Source organism: Fusarium vanettenii (genome assembly GCF_000151355.1).
Source record: "Fusarium vanettenii 77-13-4 chromosome 4 genomic scaffold NECHAsca_59_chr4_1_0, whole genome shotgun sequence".
Classification (NCBI taxonomy): domain Eukaryota; kingdom Fungi; phylum Ascomycota; class Sordariomycetes; order Hypocreales; family Nectriaceae; genus Fusarium; species Fusarium vanettenii.
In genome coordinates this window covers 152,599-165,642 of record NW_003315830.1, presented here as the reverse complement: position 1 = coordinate 165,642, position 13,044 = coordinate 152,599, and the positions used below count along the sequence as shown (strand labels likewise).

Here is a 13,044-nt window from a genome sequence, read left to right as displayed (position 1 = left end):
ACAATCGCGAATCGCGACTCAAACCCATCCACGCGTTACGACTGCGCCCGAGCGACCCCAGAACCTCGCCATGTCGACTCGGAGGGCGAACGCGCCCGAGGTGCGCGAATCGATCGAGGCAAAGGCAGCCAATGAAGATGTCGAGATGAAGGATGGTCCGGATGCCGACGTGGATGCCGAAGGCGATCCTGATGTTGACATGGACGCTGATGGCGATGAGGATGCCGAGGGTGAGGAGGATGCTGAGGGCGAGCTGGACCAGCAAGGACGTCCTGATTTGTATCGCTTGATTCATAATCTCGCGACCTACCTCTGTAGTGTCGAGGAGAAGTATGTCTCCCGTTCCACGCCTCGAAGCGCAGATACTAACAAATATCGGTACACAGTGGCGAACCACTTGCCGGCGGTTTCCAGCGCATCCCCAATCGACGAGTCCTGCCTGACTACTTCGAGATCATATCGGAGCCTGTCGCCTTCAGTACTGTTCGAGTAAGTTATGGACGCCAAGCTACTATATTGGGTTGCGACAGGATCATTGACACGAGGGCAGGGAAAAACACAAAAGAAGCAGTACAACTCCTTCGCCGAATTTGTCAAGGATGTTGCGCAAATCTGCCACAATGCTCAGGTCTACAACCGCCCTTCCGCTCCCATTTTTGGCGCTGCCGTACGATTGAGGGAGGTGTTTGTCGAAGAACTCAAAAAACTAGTCGACAAGGGGCACATAACCGCAGATGACGCGAAATTGCCGGATCTGGGCGAGCTACCACCCGCAGAGGAATCTCCGCCAGCTGAAGACGACGAAGAGGAGGATGAAGAAGAAGAGGAGGACGAGGAAGAGGAGGAAGAGGAGGATGACGACGATGATGATGACTCAGACGACGAAGGCGGACGACACTGGGGTCGAAGACGGCGTACCTCTGGCCGGAGAGATCGAGACGTGGACAAGGATGATGATGCACACAAGCGACGAGGACGACCCCCGAGTGTGCTGACCCCAACCGAGGCGCGAATCTCGTCGCTTCTCAAGGGTCTAAGAAAGCCAAGAGATGATGACGGCAACCTCCTCATTCTTGCTTTTGAGAAGCTACCTGACAAGGCCGCTGTCCCCGACTACTACCAGACAATCGGTAACCCTATTGCTCTCGACAACATCAAAAAGAAGGCCAAGCGGAAGAAGTACCAAAGCGTCGACCACGTTATGCAAGATATCGAGCTCATGTTCGAGAATGCCAAGCGTTATAACGAGGACGAAAGCGAAGTACATCAAGCCGCCGTGGAGCTCCAGAAGCAGGCTCGCTTCCTTGCTGAGCAGGAGAAGGCCAAGCCTGACGATGATTTCCGGGATGAAGACGGAAAACTACCCTTGGCGGAGATTGTGTACAATGATCAGTCATGGAAAGTTGGTACGTATACAAAGAAAACGGGGTTGCTCGCTCCTCTTCTCTTGACCATCGCTAATATCAAAGCAGGTGACTGGGTTCACATCCGAAACCCCAATGACTTGGCCAAACCTACCGTGGCTCAGATCTACCGCACATGGCAAGATCGCGCTGGCCAAAGGTGGATCAATGCCTGCTGGTACTACCGGCCGGAGCAAACAGTTCATCGGTTCGAGAAGCATTTCTTTGAACATGAGGTTGTCAAGACGGGCCAGTACCGAGACCATCAAATCGAAGAAGTCCTCGACCACTGCTTTGTTATGTTTGTGACACGCTTCAACAAAGGTCGTCCGCGAGGATTCCCTCTTGACAAGGAGATTTACGTGTGCGAGTCGCGTTATAACGAGGAAAAGTTCCGATTTAACAAGATCAAGACGTGGGCCAGCTGCGTGCCAGATGAAGTGCGCGACAAGGACTACGAAATGGACCTCTATGATGTCCCCCGACGGATGAAGAAGATACCCAGCCCTATCAAGCACCTGTTGCGTGAGGATGCAAAGGAAACTGATGAGCTGCCCAAGCCAACATGGGGAAGCCCCAACGCTCCCCCGATTGTGGGAGCTGTGCATCGCCGGCCACGAGAACCCAATGTGAGTGAAGAAGTCCATACCCTCTCTACCTTGACGTACTGCCAGTGTCATGGCGGTGCGTGGTCCGTTTGTTCGTTGGCGACCACGAGATCCGTTATCAGCAATCAGCCATGCACAATCCCTGCCCTTCTTCCCCATCCGTGACCGTTTGGGTCTCAACGCCTGATTCACGAACAATTTTTGTGCCTCAGGTTCCGATATCATTGTTGTTCTTCCACCGTTTTTGCAGCACCGGACTGACATAAACCCTGTCTCATAGGAGTCGCCGCCTCCGGAACCCACCCCTCCGCCGCAGCCCATGTCGGCCGTTCCACTTCCCGACGTCAGCCTTGATGCCGGTCGGCGCGCATCAATGCTCTCGGTACCTGGAAGCATGCCCGCGGATCCCTCCGTGAGGCACCCCTCTATGCCATATCCTGGAGGACCATCTCCCTCGCCTGTTCAGTACAACGCCCATATGGCGCCTCACTTCCAGCCCGTCACTCCAGGAGCACCGCCTCCGCAGGTTCATCAGACTCCTGTGCCTATTCCTCACCCTCCTCACCTTGGCCCTCCCCAGCCCCAAGTAGCGGTGCGCCCTGTGCAATTTCAACATCAACCTCAGCATCCACAGGCCGGCTATGCCCAAGGCTTTACGCCGAATTATGCGCACGCGCTGCCTGTTATGCATCAGCAGACGCCGATGGGTAACCAAATGGCCCAGGCATACAACCAAGTCCAAGTCCCGGCCGTTGCGCGCACGCCCATGGCACCCAACCCAGGTGCATCTATGCAGGCTGGTAATGTATACAACCCGCCACGACCACCAGAGGTGTACACTCTACCCGACAACATCAACGAGGCTCTCCCAGAAGAGCTCCGACAGAACTTCCAGCACGACAGCAACGGCCGTGTCCTGTTCTTTACTGCTCCCCCACTCGAACGCTCTCACAAGGGCATCTCACACGAGAGTGCCGGTCTTGGACACAGTGCCAAGTACCTTGCTGGACGCAAAGAGTGGTTGGCAGACAGAGAGAAGAAGCGGAAGGAGCGCGACGAGAAGCACTCGGATTCATCTTTGAAGCGAGTCGAGACCGATGTCACAACTGTACGCGAAACCAAGGAGGAGATTGCGGCCCAGGCCAGCGATGCTATGACTAAGTGGCTCCAGCAATATGACGAGGATACCCAACGCTGGAACAAGGAAACCGGTCTCGAAGGGTGGCGCGAGGTTGCTGGAGAAAAGGGCACTGCCTAGAAAGGGATATGAGAGATAAGCCGCTCTCAAAAGGAGGTATCTTGAGCCGGGAAAGGGGGGATTGGGTTAATGGCGCCTGGATTATCGTACGAAAGATCACTGATGGCGTAGAATAAGGTTGATAGGTTGGACGTCAGGAGTTAAGAATGCTGTATTTCATCCCGCCAAGTTTGTAAACATCCGAAGCTGATTATGCTTGTGAGGTTTGGGCCGCGCGGCTAACGGTCGATCTTGTCCTAGTCTTGTTCCGCTGTACTATCTTATTCCGTCAAGTTCAATTGCAGGAGAAGTTGCACCATAAATGACTTGCAGCCCATGTCAAGACCTGTGCTCCGTACTCTTTTGTGAATTTCAAGGGGTTATATTTCATTTATCTGATTCGGTAGTGCTCCTCTTGCCTGAATACCTAGCCATCCGATGGCATGTTGAATGGCCTTGCTTCTCACGCCTTATGGCCCTCAAACATCCTACGCAAGCCCGGTTGACTTCAACGCCTGCTAGAGGGGGTTTCCTTGGGGTTTTGTACTGGGTTGTGCCCAAGATGTTGCCATTGTTAAGGAGAATCGAGAGAGTATGGTTTCATCGCAGTGGTCGTAGTTGATAGTGGACCGCTATAACCCATCATAAACTCGCCGATGTCTCACCCGTCCCGACCCAGATCTTCTCCCGCATGGTCCTGATAGGTTGAGGAGAAAGTCCTTGCTCTGAACCTCAGCAGATGTATCAGCTCATGTCTGAGCCAACTCAACCTGCATGCCGTCTGAGACAGATTGTTTTCGGCCCTGTCCCAACTCATACATGACCCATTCATAGACCGCCCACTGGACGGCATTGACCATGAAGGCTCGCACGCTGCAGACAGTCAATCCTCGGAAGAACACCCGGGCGCCTTCTTCCCTGTATGCTTGTTGTGCAATCTGAAGCGCGCCAGTCCTGCTGGGCCGCGAGACACCATTTGATTGAAGGAGGGGAGATGTTTCTGCTTGTTGAACCCAGGGCTGAGCCTGGACTCGAGTTTTGATGACATCGAGAGGAAAGATGCTAGCCCAAGTCGCGACACCAGCTAATCCTCCACACAAAAGAACTTTTGCAGCCTCATGCTGAAACGAGGACTCCTCTCCTGGTTGGGTGGCGAGCCAGCGAGTGCTCAGTTCGTAGGACCAGAAGTAGAACCCATAACCAATACTATCACGCAGCGCCGTCACAACGCCACCAAAGTAGAGACCACGAATGCCTTCGTTTCGCCATATCTGTTTCGTGATGGCCCAGCTCGACAGGGGTGGGGAAGCAAGCTGTGCTCGACACTTGATGAGCTCAGTGGGAGTGCTGACAACCCAAGTTGCAAGACCTCCAACGGCGCCGGCAATCCATGTATTCCAGAGGTTTCCTGAAGTCGAAAAGGCATTGTTTAATGCCGCCTCGGTGCGGTTATAAGAGACAAAGAGAAGAGCGTTCAGGGCGCCATACCCAAGGATTGGCGCAGCAGTACCAGTGACCAGAGAAGCGGAGTTTCCAAAGTAGCGAGCATATGGCGAGGGGCCTTGGCTAATTGCGTGAGCTGCTGCTGTTGTTCCAAGGACCGGGTTGGGAGGCGTGTTTGAGACGGGGGTGTTGTGTTGCGCCTGAAGTCGTACTTTGATCACATCGAGCGGGTTTCCAATAATAATTCCAACAGCACCGCTCAGATAGCCAGCCCAGAAGTCAGCCGACATAGTGGCACTATTTCTCAGGACTGCGCTTGCCGGAGTAGCTGATCAGACCGCCTCGAGACGTTGCGCTGGGCGATGGTGATGGTGCTCAGCACGCCGACGTAGACGACGCCCCAGGCCAAACCTAGTATCGCCAGTGGACGCCGATTCGCTTTGGCATGGAGATCAATTCGGCGGTATCGGGTCAAGTACTGCCAATGGGCGAAATGTCCAGCAACTGTCGCGGTCACAATTCCAGTGCGACGCTCAGCAATTGCGACTTGGAGAGGGGTCGGTCCAGCGGTTCGATGCTCGGCAAAGCCATCCCCACCGCTCGCCGATCGGCTTTGATCGGAGGCTGAGAGATTGACGCTGGAGGATGTGTTAGTGGTTCTGAAGTTGGAGAAAGCCGTTGAGAGCAGCAAGATCGGCATATTTGGACGTACCCAGACGGCGCAACAACGAAGGGGCTTTCAGACAACATTTTCGACAGTGTTCAATGCACTCGAAGAGATGAGGAAAAACAAGGAGAAATTGAAGAGAAATTGCACGCCTTGCCACCGGCCCCATCGACAAACATAATAAACTTGCTTGGCTTCTCGCGCAAGGTTACCTAAGCTGGTGGAGGCCGAGCGCTACCTATTCTCACTAACACCGCATGGCCCAGCGGAAGACCCTCGGCGGTCTCGGAGTCCTCGGGCGCGTACTACCAAGTGCGGAATTGTTGTTGGTGGCGTGGCACGTGACAGCGTGTCTGCCTGCTGTCGCGTCGAGTCACTGGTCGCGCCTCCCTCAGCTATTAACCCTTCCATGATCCTACAGGTGGCAAAGCAGCTTTCAATCGCTTCAAACTGCTCTAAGGGCTTGTTCACTGCGAGACGAGACAATATGACTGCTCCGTAAGTTATCATCCTATTTCGCAACTCAGTACCAGGCGAATTGACACCCTCCAGGTCACCTCTCGTGTCAACGCCGCTGGCTGGCAAGGACAAGACCATCGGCCGACGTATGCACACACCGCAATCTCTCGACCGACTTCACAAGCCATTCAAGTGTCCAGGAGTCGCCGGACGCACTCCGGCGACCGACAGACCAGCGAGAAAGCGGAGAAAGGTCGACTATGCAGGTGCAGACGGCGAGACAGACAATGATAAGCCATACTCGAACCAGGATCGCCTTGCGCTCGCTACTCGAGACGTCAACAAATTCCCCGTGTTTCAGGCCAAGGACAAGGGACTAGTTTTTCGCAAGGCATTTTCAGTGCCTCTCAAGAACAAGGACAGCACCGCATACAACCCCAATCGCGCCCCTCCTACCCTTGGTCTTCGGCAGGGCGCCGTATTCATTGCTAAGCCCTTGCACGACCCCAGTGGCGAGTTTTCCATTGTGCTTTATGATCCCACTGTCGATGATAAACCCAAAGATACGCCCAAGGCAATCGAAGCGCCCAAGGCCGACGCCTCAGCTGAGAAGCTCGATGCGCCGCTCGTTCACAAGAGTTTGGCGGAGATCCTCGGGATCAAGAAGAAGGTGGACGGTGAACACCCTCGAGTTCCGGTGGTGATTGATCCCAAGCTCGCCAAGATTCTTCGCCCACATCAAGTTGAAGGTGTCAAGTTCATGTATCGGTGTGTGACGGGCATGATTGACGAAAAGGCCAATGGCTGCATTATGGCAGACGAGATGGGTCTGGGAAAGACGCTTCAGTGCATTTCCCTCATGTGGACATTACTCAAGCAATCCCCAGAGGCTGGAAAATCGACCATCCAGAAGGCCATCGTCGTTTGCCCAGCCAGTTTGGTCAAGAACTGGGCGAACGAGTTGGTTAAATGGCTGGGTGCTAATGCCATCCACCCATTTGCGATCGACGGAAAGGCAAGCAAGGAAGAGCTTACTCGCCAGCTTCGACAATGGGCCATTGCAAGCGGTCGATCTGTGACTCGCCCCGTCATCATCGTCTCTTACGAAACCCTGCGACTGAATGTGGAGGAACTCAAACACACAAAAATCGGTTTGCTCTTCTGTGACGAGGGTCATCGTCTCAAGAATGGTGACAGCAACACCTTCAATGCCCTCAACAGCCTCAACGTCACAAGACGAGTCATTCTCACCGGTACCCCTATTCAGAACGATCTTACTGAGTACTTTTCGCTCACAAGCTTCGCGAACCCCAATTTGCTCGGGACAAGACAAGAGTTCCGCAAGCGTTTCGAAATTCCCATTCTGCGAGGCCGAGATGCCGACGCTTCAGAGGCCGATCGCAAAAAGGGTGACGAATGCACGGGGGAGCTGCTCAGTGTTGTGAACAAGTTCTTGATTCGCCGCACTAACGACATTCTGTCCAAGTACTTGCCTGTCAAGTATGAGCACGTCGTGTTCTGCAACCTAGCGCCCTTCCAATTCGATCTCTACAACTACTTTATCAAGAGTCCAGATATTCAGGCTCTTCTTCGAGGCAAGGGAAGTCAGCCGCTGAAGGCCATCAACATCTTGAAGAAGCTCTGCAACCATCCTGATCTGTTGAACCTTTCTGACGACTTGCCTGGTTCTGAGGGGTGTTGCCCTGAAGATTTCGTTCCAAAAGAGTCTCGCGGCCGAGATCGAGAAGTCAAGTCGTGGTACTCGGGCAAAATGGCCGTCTTGGATCGTATGCTGGCCCGTATTCGCCAGGATACGAATGACAAGATTGTGCTGATCAGCAACTACACCTCGACGCTGGATCTCTTTGAGCGGCTCTGCCGATCTCGCCAGTATGGTTGCCTTCGTCTTGATGGAACCATGAACGTCAACAAGCGTCAGAAACTTGTTGATCGATTCAACGACCCCAACGGTGATGAGTTTGTCTTCTTGCTCAGCAGCAAGGCAGGTGGTTGTGGTATCAACCTCATTGGTGCCAACCGTCTCGTTCTATTCGACCCTGACTGGAATCCTGCAGCTGATCAACAAGCTCTGGCGCGAGTGTGGCGTGACGGGCAGAAGAAGGATTGTTTCGTCTACCGATTCATTGCCACGGGTACGATCGAGGAGAAGATCTTCCAGCGACAGTCTCACAAGCAAAGTTTGTCTTCGTGTGTCGTGGACTCGGCAGAAGACGTCGAGCGTCATTTCTCTCTGGACAGTCTCCGCGAGCTCTTCCAGTACCGGCCCAACACCAAGAGCGACACTCACGAGACCTTTAAGTGCAGGCGTTGCAAGCCGGATGGCAAGCAGTACATCAAGGCGCCAGCAATGTTGTATGGTGATACCAGCACATGGAACCACTTTGTCAATGAGGGCCTGAAGCCTATTCAAGATTTGCTGCTAAGACAAGAGTGTGGGGAGGCTGAGGTATCGGCTGTTTTCCAGTACATTTCTCATTGAGACTTCTGGGTACGTGTTTTTCAAGATGTCATGGTTATGAAAGCATGCGAGGCGTTATCAGGGATTCGAGTGTCAGGGATTTGCGATTTGCTTTATGGGAGTTGTGCTAGACAGGTAGATTTGCCTTGATGGAGTGGTTACTCTGGTCGAGTGTTTCGCTCTCACAATACAGACAAATGTTAAATGGGAAACTTTCTTGCTCATGCGTTTGCCACATTATGCCTTGATGTTTATTCTTCGTGGGTGCTTCTTTCAACATGTCTAACAATCAGCTCGATCACTAGTCGACAACGGATGGGCACGAATTTAACCCGATTGCTGCACAGGTCCTCTGTCTATCCGACTGTTGATACCCCTTGCACCTTTTGTTCTTGACAGGAATGATACTGTCCCGCTTATTGCTTTGGGGTTTATTTGACCCCCTTTCACGATTTGCCAGGGGCCTTGATCCCTTCTTCTCACCTCGAAAACCAACTGCACTTCTGATCACCTTATTTACAATTCCACAGCCTCAATTGAAAACAGAAAACCCTCTAGCTCAAAACACATCAAAATTCGTGCCAACAGGCAAGAGAGAAGAATATGATTCGTGATAGTAGCTGTTGATACCTAGATGCCAAAGTAACTACCCTAGAGATGCCGATAATCCGGGGTCGGTATGATGCCCCGCCATGCCCTCTCAGAAAAACCCCACCATCACTAAGATCACGCCTTCCAAAGCCGAATCTTTGAACCTCAGCCGCCGCCCACGGAACGAAATAGGAAATCTCTCGACGACAGATTCCCGATGTCTTTTGACGATGAAGAGCCCATGTGCGCCGAAACCCCAATAGCCCATAAAGTCCTCCAGCTTGCTGACTTGTATTGTCTCTGCAGAAGCCTCTCGAGTCACGCCCTGGCCGCGTTGGCCGAGTTCCACGCCGAAAAGGACGCCCACCGAAAGACGTTTGAGAAGCTCAAGACCGGGGCGGCCCCCCGAGCCGGAGCCGTACCCGGGGTAGTCGGCCCCGGAGGGGACGACGATGTAGAAGAAGAAGAAGAGGATGATACCCCGGCCGAGGACCCGGATCAGCAGCAGCTGAGCATGGCGGCTTTCACAGAGGACTGGAACGAGTCGCAGTTTTGGGTACGTAACATTTCATCCTACGAGGATGAAGTCAACTGCACCTGCATATAAAGCAACACCAGAGCTGTTGTCGTCGTCCAGTGGTTTTTTACCCCAGGTCGAGGCGGTGGAGATGGCATCGCGATCGGCCTTCTGGGGTGTCCTGCCCATTAGGTTACTATTACGTACTGGCCTGCGGGACTCAGCTCTTGGCATCAGGACGCCCAACGTCCAAAGTTCATGATTATTATGAAACAGTGCAACTAAAGCTAACATGGGTCGTTGGGGGTTCGCTAGTTCCTCGATGAGACGGCCTTTGTCCTGGCCGATCAGCTCCTCGACGGCGCATCCGCCAGTTCGACTATTGGTGTCTTATCGACGCCGAGCGTATTCGTTGCGCTCAAGAACCGCCTGGTAAGAAAGATATTATCCTCCGTGGAAGTAAAAACATGCAGGGTTTGAGTTCCTGCATGGGACAAGACATGGTTGCTGACTCGTAACGTTCGCTGTCGTGTAGAGACATTGGCCGGTTGAGGACAGACCGAAGGTGGTTTTGTTCGAGCATGACCACCGGTTCAGTGTCTTCCCCGAGTTTGTATTTTATGACTTTCAACGGCCTCTCCAGCTTCCAGGTTTGTGCTTGTTCCTCGAATCGATGAGACCCAAGTGCTGACATCGCTTCAATCAGGCTCGCTCAAGGGTAGTATAGACAGCATCATCATCGACCCGCCCTTCTTCAGCAGCGACTGCCAAACAAAGTGTAAGTTGTTCTCTATCCGCCATACCAACGTCTAGTCCCATGTCAAAGTCCGCCTGGACAAAGACTCCCTCACCATCCTCTCCTTTGCTGATATGACACTTCTACAGTTGCCCTCACCGCCCGCTGGCTGCTTAAACCAGCTTCACCTCGCGTCATTGTCTGCACAGGCGAGAGAATGTCCTCTCTCGTCAGCAAGCTCTACCGCTCTCTCAAGGTCTACTCGACTACATTTGAGCCGGCTCACTCTGGTCTGAGCAACCACTACTATTGCTATGCCAATTTTGAGAGTTCCACATGGGACTGGCGGTCTGACGACGAGTCTGACTGAGTACAAGGCTGAGTCGTTACGCCTATGGGTTGTGGACTAAGCCTCGATTTTCATGAGTGTTACTTTACACGATCACCTACGTAGAATGGCAGATGCCGCAAAATACCCCTGATTTGTTTGCCCAGCACGAGTCTTGAGAGTATGATCTTTCACGGGAGAAATGTTGCTTTGACTAACCATAATTACTATGTTCTGCTGCCTGTGATGTGGTTTGCATGTTAGTAGTCGATAAGTGATCAAAGTAGAGCCGTCGGCAATCATTGAAAGCAAAATACACCAGGCAACATGCATCATATCGTGGGCCCCTTGCGGGAATTGCTAAATTGAATCTTTACGCCGAGCAATGCATCCCACTCCGGGCATCTGCCTTTGTTTTCCTCCCATAGTGAGCCTGCCATCCATGCCCGTTGACGCCGGTCCAGTGCTTCCAATTTCAATTTCCATCAATGATCCCCTGGCCTCACCCGGTGCTCATGCTTGCTCTCTGCCCCTTTACTGTAACAAAGGGTTAAGCGAGGGAACGGATGATGTAGAAGAGCAGATAGGCTTGAGCGCCGAGTACATCAGACAAACTAGCCATCTCAACCTTGTGGTCGTTGAACTTGAACCACTGATACCGCATGTTAGCACGCCGCTAAATAGTCTTGGAAGAATAGTGATGCTTACCTGATCACCAACCCGGCAGTACGATGTGTAGTGGCCAGTATCGATCTCGCCGACATGGACCACAACACTGAGGAGATCGTAGGTGCATGATCGTTCTAACTCGAAATTTTCGCGACTGTCACGGCTACGGGCACGATTCGTGTAGGGCAGCATGTTCAGCTGCAGCGGGAATCGCACCTCGTTGCTGACCTTGGAGGCTGCCCTGTCGTGTCTTCCATGCCTATATTCGAAGCGCTTCAAGACCATTAGTTTCTTCCAGTTGGCCGAGTCATTCCAATAGACCAACTCACCTTTAGTTGTATTGATAGAACATTCGGCAAACGCTTGATGCTGGTGTGTCGCTTGGCTTGCTGGATCGAGCTACAGTTGTTACAGCGATACTCGCACTTGTCATACTTGATGTACTCTTCGTCCAGGCAGTCTTGTAGAGTAAGGGATGGCTTCTTGAGACCCGTCTTCTTGATTCGTTTCTGAACCACATTCTCGAGACCAAGGCTTAGATCTAGGAAGGATTGGATGGAATTGCTCTGTCCAGCGCAGTTCTGGCATGTGGTTGTGGTTTGCATCTTGCCGTAAAAGGTCTGGTGCATGATGCAGTTGCAGCTGTGTTCGCTGCCAATCTCGGGCTTCTTGCCATCGCCATTGCGCTCGTGAAGTTCCTCAGCCAGGAACTGGAAGAACTCGTGAGCATCTTGTTCTTTGGTGGTTACCAGATTCTCAAAGGCCTTCTTCTCAGAAATCCAGAACCCCGACAAGATGTTGGCGGCCGTGTAGCCGTTGGTGTTCTCGAGAGCATAGAAATCTTGGAACATGTCGTCCATGGCACAGCTCAAGCAGTGAGAAACCTGGCAGTCGTGGTGGCCATCACTGAGGTAAAAGTTACGGAGGAGGGGATTGTGGAGGAAGCTTTGGAGGACAACGTTTTGGTAGCAAGTGGCACCAGCGTTGTAGATGCCGCGAAGGCCGTTTGCGCGGCAAGAGGCGGTTGTGGTATTGTTGGTGATGTATCGAGGGTCATCCTTAATGGAGTCCTGGAAGAGCTCATCATGCTTCCTCTTGCGACCTGAACAATCGTTAGTCCATGTTGTAGAATTCGTTGTTGCGCAGTGTCAAGCAGCTAAGACCCGACAATGCCGGTTTGGCAAAATTGCCCTGTACGGCCATGCCATTTGGTGCTTACCAGAGAAAGACCCGGTTCCTATCTTTCGCACTCGGAGCTCCTCCAATGTGGGATCCCAAACAAAGTCATCACATATCTGACAGTAGAGAGAGCCACTTCGGGAGTCGACGTCTGCGACAGGTTAGCAGGGCGGGTGTTGTCAAGTGGTCAAGAGCCACCAACAGAAGCGATGTTGTTTCTTAGTTCCATGCTTCAATCGATCGTCTTCGGATACGGTCGTGGGACATTGCAGGCAGAGGTAGTTGGATGTGAGAGTCGTGATGGGTCGTCCGTCCTGGGTCGTCGAAGTCTGTGGGATGATGGGGGTCGAATCGAAGATACCGCGGAGAATCAGCTTGTAGTGTGTGATGGAGCTGTTCATGACCTCTTGGCCTTGGGTCAAGAGAAGTTGTACATGCTCTAGAGACCGGTTAGAAGAGAAAAGAAGGCAACGCGACGCCGGGGGATCGCTGGAGAGAAGGGGATCGTACCACAGCCGAACATTGGCGACCCCGGGACCGGGGACTTGACCTTGAAGTTCTTAGGTGACGCGGGTGTTGTCGGCCGGGCAGACATGATGAGGGATTGAGCTGGGTGGCCTCAAAGCTCTGCTTGTGGACGAGTGAAGCTCGAGAGAATGCAGCGGTGCCGGCGGCCGCCTGGACGAACGATGAAAGGGTAGGCGAGCGATCCCACAGCAATGACCAGA

At 52.9% G+C, this 13,044-nt stretch overlaps 5 protein-coding genes across 5 annotated transcripts; 3 read left to right on the top strand and 2 right to left on the bottom strand.

Moving 5' to 3' along the window:
- Positions 1–70: 70 nt before the first annotated feature.
- On the top strand, positions 71–3,269 carry BRD2102 (uncharacterized protein; the record flags this gene model as incomplete). The annotated part of the gene is made up of 5 exons (XM_003040711.1): positions 71–330; positions 387–489; positions 551–1,406; positions 1,470–2,032; positions 2,292–3,269. 5 exons carry the CDS (start codon positions 71–73, stop codon positions 3,267–3,269), a joined length of 2,760 nt encoding a protein of 919 aa, XP_003040757.1.
- Positions 3,270–3,997: 728 nt separating this feature from the next.
- Positions 3,998–4,981, bottom strand: NECHADRAFT_78593 (uncharacterized protein; the record flags this gene model as incomplete). Its single annotated transcript, XM_003040681.1, has 1 exon — positions 3,998–4,981. One exon carries the CDS (start codon positions 4,979–4,981, stop codon positions 3,998–4,000), a length of 984 nt encoding a protein of 327 aa, XP_003040727.1.
- An 864-nt stretch (positions 4,982–5,845) lies between these two features.
- On the top strand, positions 5,846–8,317 carry CHR2102 (DNA repair protein, SNF2 family; the record flags this gene model as incomplete). The annotated part of the gene is made up of 2 exons (XM_003040710.1): positions 5,846–5,856; positions 5,911–8,317. The coding sequence occupies 2 exons, from the start codon at positions 5,846–5,848 to the stop codon at positions 8,315–8,317; spliced, it is 2,418 nt and encodes an 805-aa protein (XP_003040756.1).
- Positions 8,318–9,128: 811 nt separating this feature from the next.
- NECHADRAFT_37472 (uncharacterized protein) lies at positions 9,129–10,510 on the top strand (the record flags this gene model as incomplete). The annotated part of the gene is made up of 6 exons (XM_003040709.1): positions 9,129–9,317; positions 9,378–9,443; positions 9,720–9,836; positions 9,940–10,064; positions 10,127–10,182; positions 10,290–10,510. The coding sequence occupies 6 exons, from the start codon at positions 9,129–9,131 to the stop codon at positions 10,508–10,510; spliced, it is 774 nt and encodes a 257-aa protein (XP_003040755.1).
- A 508-nt stretch (positions 10,511–11,018) lies between these two features.
- On the bottom strand, positions 11,019–12,911 carry NECHADRAFT_37515 (uncharacterized protein; the record flags this gene model as incomplete). The annotated part of the gene is made up of 5 exons (XM_003040680.1): positions 11,019–11,120; positions 11,177–11,410; positions 11,467–12,239; positions 12,357–12,467; positions 12,827–12,911. 5 exons carry the CDS (start codon positions 12,909–12,911, stop codon positions 11,019–11,021), a joined length of 1,305 nt encoding a protein of 434 aa, XP_003040726.1.
- Between the last annotated feature and the right edge of the window lie 133 nt (positions 12,912–13,044).